Consider the following 9881-nt stretch of genomic DNA (forward strand, 5'->3'; position numbering starts at 1 on the left):
AATGTCTGTAACATATTAGCTATTTATTCACCTTTTATGTGCACAGTAAGTCAGATGCACACCACTTGTGCTTTTGTCACAGGAAAGATATAATCTGTTCTTGAAACAATATGCTGGTACTTGGGCGGGTTCTAGATGGTTTTTTCCTGTTGGGATTATGCTGGAATTACCAGTTTTTCGGAAACTTGTTATGGGAAGACCATTTACATAAAGTCACTATTTATGAACTTTCTGAATGTGTCTTCATACAGGAAAATCGCACCCATCAAATGACAATGAACTACGTATTAAATTTTAAATATCACTAAGATGCTTATCAGCACTTCAGACCGAACATAAAAAAGAGGAATATGTTTTTTTGTATTAAATATTTTCACAGATAACCGGTAATCTAACATGGCAGATAGGCCTACTAACAATTCACCACAAGAATAAGAAAATGACTTTATTTAAGTTAGAATGATCGTAAATACACTTGCATACAAAGTTAACAAACACCATACATAGCTTATACACACTTAAATACATAAACTGATTTTTTTTATAATGGTAATACTACACTACCATTCAAAGGTTTGGGGTCATAAAGATTTTTTAAATGTTTTTAAAAGAAGTCTCTTATGTTCACCAAGGCTGCATTTTTTTTAACACAAATACAGTAAAAACAGTAATATTGTGAAATATTATTACATTTTAAAATAACTGTTTCCTATTTTAAGAACATTTCTAAAATTTACTCATGTGATGGCAAAGCAGAATTTTCAGCAGCCATTACTCCAGTCTTTAGTGTCACATGATCCTTCAGAAATCATTCTAATATGCTGATTTGATGCTAAAACCATGCTAAACCATATTATTATCAATGTTGAAAAGAGTTGTGCGGCTTAATATTTTGTGCAAACCATGATACATATTTTTCAAGATTTGTTGATGAATAGAAATTTCAAAACAACAGCTTTTATTTGGCAGAAATCTTTTGTAACATTTTAAATGTCTTTACTGACACTTTTGATCAATAAAAAAATATATACTGTCCCCAAACTTTTGTACTGTAGTGTATATTGCTAAAATTGGAACTTTCCAGGAGTCTTATTATATTGTGAAAACTGGGTTTACAGTCTTGTGTAATATTTCAGTGTCATCATGTACCTGGAACTCTACAGTATCACAACCTGGAATAACCTGTCACTTAGATGTTTCACAGCTAAGTGAAATTTTAAAAAAAAATTTGATTTACATTTTAATTGCCTTCCACAATAAAATTCTACAGCTGATCCATTTTAAGATATTTCACATTCAAAAGAGTCTCTGTTTATTATTTCAAAAAAAGCGAAAAAACCTCCTTAACTTATTCTTCCCCATTATGAAATAAACAATAAATAACAATCCAGCTTTATGTTCCGGAACGTTCCATATCACGTTTGGTGTTTGGATTTACAAATGTGTTCCCTGCATAACCTGTAAAAGTAGAAAGCCAAGAAATGATGTTTATTCATGCATGTTTGTTTCGAAATACTGTCTGGGCCACCAACACTCAACACATGTCTAATTAAGATTAGGAAACCTCTGATATGCGTGTATGTGTATGTGAGATAAGGATGTACTGTACCTCCTTGCTGTTTCCTTGTTGACTGTAAAGAACAGCATCATGTACTGATGAGAAGAGAATCGATTTAGTTACTGTCTCACTGAAGAAATCGCCCTTCTCCATACTCTCTACAACACCTCCTGAAAGAGAGAGAGATATTACAAATAGTGCTGACCAACAGATCCATCTTGACTGCACACTTAGATGGAATTCCACATCAACAAACACAACAAAAGGAACATGTGACATGGAAGAGAACACTTTTAAAAATAAAGGTTCATTTTTGGCTTTGATGGTTCCATAGGAAGAACCTTTAACATCCATGCAAACTTTCCATTACACAAAAGGTTCTTTATAGTGGAAAAAAAAATTTTTTTTAGATCATTAAAATGTTCTTCACACTAAGAAAAAAAAAATGGTTCTTCTAAGAACAGTTCAAAGAAAGATTATTTGGGGAACCCAGAATGGTTCTTCTATATAATCACTGCAAAAACACCCTCTTGAACCCTGTATTTTTAAAATGTAGTCAAAACTTATTGGTATGTACTGGTCACTCACTCTGGCAGCCACATAAGTACACCTGTACACCAGCCTCTCCGTAATCTTTATAGATCTGTCATTAAACAAAGGGTTTAAAAAGGTTAAAACCTGTTACATGTTCAATAAGTTGCTAATGAGTACAGATTGTGTCTCACATTGCGTAGAGTCTTCACGCCAACTGTATCCAGGAAGTTGACTGGGCTCAGGTCAAGAATGATTGCTCGTGGGAGCGTGGTGTCAGGGTCAGGCCCCACCTCCACAGTAGCCACATCCTTTGGTTCTTTGACTGACAACTTATTCACATCCCCATTTGCTTCTGCATGTGACAACTCTGGCTCTTCTTCACTTTCATCTGTGTCCGAAAACTGTGGTTCCTCCCCCTGGTTAAAAGCAGAGACCACTGACTCAGTCAGAATACGCAAACACTTATTTTCTCACTTATTTCCATGCACACAAAGTCTCTTCAAATGCAGACCTTAGCAGCTTTAACAGCAGCTTCTTTAGCTCTTTTCTTGGCCTCTTTCTTTGCTTTCTTTGCAGCTTTCTTTTCTTTTCGGAGTCTCTTTGCTTCCAGTTTCTTCTTGTGTGAAAGAAGTTTAGCCACATCTACCCCAGTCTGCACACAAACATGTATTTTTACTGCATGAATGTCCTGACCTGTGCGCGTGTTGTATGTAGCTTGTTTGGGCTAATCACACAGTGAATGTTTATGTTTGGGCTAATTGCCTGTTTAGTTTAGTAGAGTAATGTCTTGTAATTGCTCTTTATGCAAATGTGTGTGAATGAATATGTATGAGAGTATATGTGTGCATGGTGTTTGTGTGTGTCTACCTTCTCATAGAGTGCATCAATGTACATTTCAGCGTTGGCAAAATACAATGTTGCAGATGAACGGAAAATCATTATACCAGGAATCTCCTTCACCTGTAAGTGTGCAAAAAGTACAGAGAAATTATACTCAAAATAACATAAAATAATAATTAAAAAAAAACTTTTTCATCCAATTTAATGTCAAGAATTTCTAAATACTTTTCAAAATAATTGCACAAACCTTGTAAATCAATATTTGTGACTACAGTTTTCTCAATGCTCAAATTAAATGTAATGTGTTCTGACTGAGGCTCTAGAAGACACTAGAAAAAAAAATTCCTGAAAACAGTTACCAAACTTCAAATTTATCAGAAGAAAATTGGGAATAGTTGTTTATTGACTAAATGTTTATCACTTGAGTCATTTTTATCCATCTTGAACAATGGTCATTACTAAAACGTTTTGCTAAAAGTCAAATACTGTGTTGTGGCCAATTACATTTTACATCAAAATCTAAAAAAGGCATAGTTAAATATATAGTTTCAATAGCACTACAACAAAATGCACACATAACAGATATTAGATACTTCATAAATACTATGAAACTACAACACCCACTCATTCAAACGCACCCCAGAACTGTTAAGCAAATAGTAACCAACACAATAACACCAAAACAAGTAAAAAACACGTCATGCCCTGGCAAAGCTAGATTATCTAAGATAAGGTTGCATGAAAGGAGTTTCTGGAAGTATGCTGTAATTCAGGTTTTTAACCATTCAGGTTACAGGCTGTTTCAAAAGGACATAGAAAACAACAAGAATTTAAAGATGAATTATGCCTTTCAGTCCAACTGAATCATTTGATTTGATAAATTGTGTAACACCTCTGATGTGTGAAATATAACTATCAAAACTAAAGAATCAGTTGAATACAGTGAACATGCATAAATTGTTATAATGGTGTGGGTGGTGGTGTTGTCATGGTCATGGTCACCTGATGGTAGTCCTCTACTGGTCTGTAGATGTCAGTCCCAGGAACCTGGCCAAGAATAGAGTATTTTGGTCTGTTGTAGGGAGAAGAAACAGGTATAGAAGAAGACATGAGTCAAAACACAGAGGGACAGATGGTGAATTCTTATGCCAACTGTTGAAATGCTGTCAAGAACAGGAATTTCAGCCACTAAGCCAGTGGTATATGGCCAATCTAATGGATCTCAAAAGGAAATGCAATCTGACGTTCATCACTGAAGATCTCTTGGGATCTTCAGCAGTGTAAAGTAAAACAGGAGACTGCATGCAGAACCAGTTTTACATTCTCACTTAAGTATGTAAACGGTGCACATGTATGTGGTTGAGTCATTTAAGGCTCAGGACTATAGGAAAATGGTGCATGTGCCACAGTGCGGTTGTTAATTATTTAGCTTTGTGTATGTGGTTTCTGTCACTCACAGCTGAGTTCTGAAGACGACAGTGAGGATGGAGAAGGCGATAGATGCAGCCAGTCCCAGATCAGGATTAAACAACACTGTCAAGATCATAGTCATCACCCACACCACCTAAACACACAAACAACAGAGAGAATAACAGCTGTCACTTCAGAGCTTTACTTTTGACCTTATTTCTGTGTCACACTATTCACTCTCTTTATTCTCAGTCATTTTTTGTCTATGTATAGGTCTATTTGGAATGTGTTGCATAAGATTTGCTTTTTTAATGAAACCCCCTCCTTCTCGTTCTCTCTCACCATATCCACTTTGTTGGTCCTCCAGAGAGAGCAGATGTCTCCAAACTGCTTCATCATGCCTTGAAGGTTTACATAGATTATAGCAGCCAGCACACATATGTATAATATGTCTATCTCTTTGTAAATGGACACATTATCACATTCATTAATTCAGCACAGATACTCTACACTCCTTTGGCAGCTCCTCAAAGAGTTCTCCAATCTTTAACAAGATCACCAGAATTACCACAGCAGAAATCGCTCCAGCCACCTGAGAGAACGATAGAGAGAGGTTTCAGTTTGAACTTTCACCAAACAATAATCTAAGGAACTCACCATCCATCTATCCAGAACTAGCTAAAGAATGGTGGAAAAGCAGTTTGCTGAAGTTCTCACCTGTGACTTCCCCCCTGTGCTGACCTGCACCATGCTGCGAGACATAGAGCAGCTGATAGCAAAGCAATTGAATAAGCCTCCAATGGAGTTAGATAGACCCAATGCGATGAGCTCCTGGTCCAGAGAACAGACAGTAGAAGAAAAACACAAGATGTTGAAACAAAAATGTTTTTGATTTAGATCAATGACTTTCAGCAACTTAGCAAAAGACCAAAAAAAGCTTTTCAGATGTGCCTCGGTGGGGAAATTGAGTTTAACTGGCAACTGGATTTAAATGTAAGAACTAAAATTCCAAGAAAATATTCTGAACTTAAAACCATATTTTCCATTCTTGCAGTTTTACTATGCTGTTAGTCTTATGTTGACACTAAATTTGACTTTAAAAGTTAAAAATATATTATATATTAGCCATTACTCCAGTCTTCTGTGTTGCATGATCCTTCAGAAATCATTCTAACATGGAACCAGTAGTGTGTTTAGACACCACACAAACCAAGCAAATCATGTGATTTCTACCGAGGAGGCCCCCCAGGGACCGCTTGCTTAGGGCCACATTTGTGCTGCTTAATATTTTTTTCAAGATTCTTTGATGAATACTGTATAAAGAATGCCATTAATTTGAAATATATTATTGTAACAATGTAATGTAACAATGTAATAATGTAAAAGTCCTTACTGTCACTGTTGATCAATTTAATGTGTGCATATATATTTGTGTGTATATAAATATATATACACATTAAATAAAAATAATCTTTTACAGTCACTTACCTGGTTACTGTCGACTTTGTAGGCATATTTGAGGGCGAAAATTCTACCCAGTGAGATAGCAATACCATAACCAACAACAGCCAGTGCAAAAGCATCACCGACCATTGAACCCAACAGTGAGACAGCGGGCGCCACAGGAGCCTGCAGACTAAGATGTGAAGAAGAGACACGCAGATGAGTATTTGAGCCTGAAGATGTACTATGATGCTGCGGTTGTGTTTTGTAGCTGTAACCATTACCATGTTATACACATACTATGATGCATAGTTGTGTGTTGGACTCACCCTGATGGAATTTCTCCAACCACTTCAACACCATATTCAGTCTTCAAATCCATCTGCCATGACACCACAGTAGCGACGATAATCTATACACACAAACAAGATGAAAGCTTTAAGAAGCAATATGTTACATTACCTCTAAACAGAAAGAGCATGCAAAACTGATGACATTTTTGATAGAGTAAAAAACTATAATTACATTTTATTGTAAAAAAAGAATATAAATAAGTCTATGTATGCCCACAGTTAGTTAAGTAAACATGTATGTGTATGTGTGTGTTTAACTGTAACTGTAAAAGTAACTTACAGTGATCAGCTCAACAGGAATCGGAACAGGGATTTTGCGTGCTGCCAAGGCACTAAGTTCCTTTGCAGCGACCAGACCTAAGATGGTTACAATGCTAACTACCAGAGTACCAATATTAGTCTTTCCGAGCAATGCACAAATCTCTATGACTGTCTGGAGAGAGAAAGAAAAAAAATTTGAGAAAACATTAAATGTAACTTTGCTGAGTGCAAGTAATAACCCCAACCACTAGGGGGCATTAAACACAAATTACACATAGGTATGATTATCCGTCCTTATCTGTGGCCTTTTACATACCGCTTCAGGATAGTCCTTAATTAAGTGTTTGGGACTATGTGTGTGTTTGTGTTCATACTCACATATATAAGAGACAAAGGTCCACTGTACCGCTGTGGATTGATGCCAAAGGAATATTTGAGCTGGGAGACAATAACGTGAATGGCGGCCGCTGTTGTATAAGCTCTCACCAATGGCTCTGAGAGATACGTCACCACAAAACCGAACCGAACCACACCGAGGAGTAACTACACACACAGACACCACACAAACACTTAGTCACATACACAACGTCAAAGCCACATACACTTACAAATTAACCTACCTGGAAAATGCCAGATAAGAAAGTCACAGTGGCCGCGATCTTGACCCTCTCCGCATCACGGCCGACAATGTCCAAGGTGGTGCTGTTGGTGTCATTGCCTGGTATCATGAAGTCTGAGTCTGGAGCCAAACGCTCTGTCACGCTGCCAATCATAACGCTCATAACTGCGTATGTACCTGTTGACAGAGAGATTAGAAAGTAACCCGTTAAGATGTGAAGATCATCAGTGAATTACACAAAGCTATTGAATGACTTCAGAAGACTTGGAATACAGCACAAGAGTCATGAGACTATTTTTATGATGCTTTTTGGAGCATGAACTGTTGTTGTATAGAAAAGATTGATGTGATTTGTGTGCAGTGTTGGGAAGGTTACTTTGGAAATGTAATAGGTTACAGATTACAAGTTACCCTACTTAAAATGTAATAAGTAGTGTAACTTTTCAATTACTTTATTAAAGTAATGTAACTGATTACAATTACTTTTATTTTGTAATTAAATTACGTAATTCCGTTACATGTAACTAGTTACTCCCCAACACTGTTTGTGTGTGTGTGTTCCATGGAAACAGATTTGGAATGAAATGAGGGAGAATAAATGATGACAGAATTTTCATTTTTGTGTGAACGATACCTTTAGGAACAACAGAAATCAAAGGGAGGTGTGTGTACTTACCCACAGAGATATGTTTGGATGTTCCAAATATGAAGTAGATGAGAATGGGGTAGAAGGAGGAATACAGACCAAAAACAGGAGGGACCGCAGCCAGCAAAGCATACGCCATACCTGCACCCACAAAACACATGTGTTTTTGTTTAGGTCTGTCTTAAGTAATGTGTGTGCTTTGGAAATGCAGGTGTGCATGTGTTTGTGTTGGACCTTGTGGCAGGTGCATGATTCCCACACTGATTCCTGATATTAGATCTCCAATAGCATTTTCTCGAAACGGGTATCGTGGCAGCCATGCCAGGAGAGGAACAAATGATAGGAAACAGCTCTTAAATCTTGGGCCTGTACACCTGATGAACAAAGCAAAAGAGAAAATTATGAAACACAGAGAGGAACAAAATAGCTGCCTTCCACATTATAATGAACAATATGTTTTTTTTTTTAAAGCGTGAGAGATATTGTTGCATCCATTAAAGCACAAGATGCTATTTGGATCATTCTCAATTAAATGCTGGACAACATGATCATGAGGTTTGACACAAAATTGTGGAGAACATGTTAAGTTCAAGATTATTGGGGTATGTTTTACAAGAAAATTCTATTTCAGTCTTTGTACTTAAAATGTCATTTAATTCAGTTATTTGCCATTTCTTTGTAATAACTTGTAAAAAATGTACTAGCCAAAAACAAGTGAAATTTGTTTCACAGTACACAATTTTTATTTTTTAGCTATAACTAGTACTGCTTCCAAAATGAGTACAAACCAAATACTGAGATTTTTTTTTTCAATTAAACTTTTCTCTTAAATTATGATGCTGATACAAATTGTAAATTAATTAATTAATTGAATTAGAAAAATGCAAAATAGGAGCATTTTCAATTAAATGTGCAACCTAGTTCAGTTCTCAAGCAGTAAAATATTCAAATCAAAGAAAGGCCATATTGACACACCTGACAGCATCTCTGAGTTTTTCTTTTGTTGAAATTTTGAAATCCGATTTCTCAGCAACTTGGTCGACACTGAGCTCATCCAGTACATCTCTCTGAATTTGATATGGTACCCTTTTCCTGAGATCTTTGACATTCATCTCCTCCTCCATTTTGAATCCTCTCTATCTTAAATGTGATTCTGAAATTTTCTTAAATAATTCCAGTGCATAGATCCCAAAATGTTTATCCTCACAATGAAAATGCAATCCTTAATGTCCACGCAAACAGGCCCAGAACAATTCTGAAGGATGTTCTCCAGTTATTCGAAGTGACAGCTCCACAGGTCTGCTGCTTGTGCAGTGAAGCTCTGGACAGCAATGGATTAATTAATGTCCCTGGCCCTTTTCTTCAATCACAGTTTGTGTTAATGTGTATCCTGCCCTTTCTGATACCCGTATGATCCATTCACACACTCACTGATAGAATTCTAATGTTCATATGGGGAGCAAAGTCCCAAAAAGAGAGGAGGGGGGGTTCTTCAGAGTCAATGTTGGAAACTTTCACACTAGAGACCTACGCCACCTTATCTCGGCCTGATTAGATAGAAAACATGTTCATTCTGCAAAACCATGTGCTTTTGTATGAGTGAATTGTGATCTTTGAAATCACATCTCTGCTACAAGATCTCTGAGGTGTTTGCTTTGATCCAGTGAAGTAGAGCCATCTTTATCTGAGAATATACAGACCATATATAAAATTTTAATTATGTCATGTAATTATGACTTTGTATTTTTAACTAGATATACATACATTAACTATAGTTTGGGGACAAACACTGTCTAAAAATGAGGTAATACTGACAAAACATTCCTTTAGCGGAATTTGGGAACATCCTCTATTGGAGTTCCATTTCATTTGACCCGAAAATACCAAAAAAAGTGTTCTGTTTCTGTAGAGTTAGGGTTAGTCTGTCATTATGATCAGTTTTATACAATAGAAGCTTATTGTATATGCATGTGAGAGAGATGAGCTTATTAAATATTAATGTGGCCCCTCCCCAACACCTGCCTAGAGAACAAAGTCTCTTCTAATGACATTTATGGTCCAATTCACTGGGGGTACAAGAACATTTCAGCAATGCATGTGTGAACTTCACACATACTAACTGAACTGAACTGTACTGAGCTGGAGCAGTTTGGCTGTTGTCAGTCGGCCTTTTGTGATTCTGTTGGATTTTATATTGTTTGTGTTGACTGGAGTGTT

General features: G+C 36.5%; 1 protein-coding gene across 1 annotated transcript; it reads right to left on the reverse strand.

Annotated features, from left to right (window-relative positions):
- Positions 1-1418: 1418 nt before the first annotated feature.
- On the reverse strand, positions 1419-8788 carry LOC107711961 (solute carrier family 26 member 6-like). The gene is made up of 19 exons (XM_016517065.1): positions 8640-8788; positions 7899-8038; positions 7695-7805; positions 7020-7195; positions 6778-6942; positions 6419-6571; positions 6115-6197; positions 5831-5978; positions 5060-5173; positions 4853-4934; positions 4685-4794; positions 4390-4496; positions 3935-4004; positions 2960-3052; positions 2604-2744; positions 2284-2502; positions 2147-2201; positions 1610-1728; positions 1419-1458 (listed from the first exon to the last, which is right to left on the reverse strand). Exons 1-19 carry the CDS (start codon positions 8786-8788, stop codon positions 1435-1437), a joined length of 2259 nt encoding a protein of 752 aa, XP_016372551.1. The 3' UTR covers positions 1419-1434.
- Positions 8789-9881: the final 1093 nt, after the last annotated feature.

Source organism: Sinocyclocheilus rhinocerous, unplaced genomic scaffold (assembly GCF_001515625.1).
Source record: "Sinocyclocheilus rhinocerous isolate Xijiao unplaced genomic scaffold, SAMN03320098_v1.1 scaffold1168, whole genome shotgun sequence".
In the NCBI taxonomy this organism is placed as follows: Eukaryota; Metazoa; Chordata; class Actinopteri; order Cypriniformes; family Cyprinidae; genus Sinocyclocheilus; species Sinocyclocheilus rhinocerous.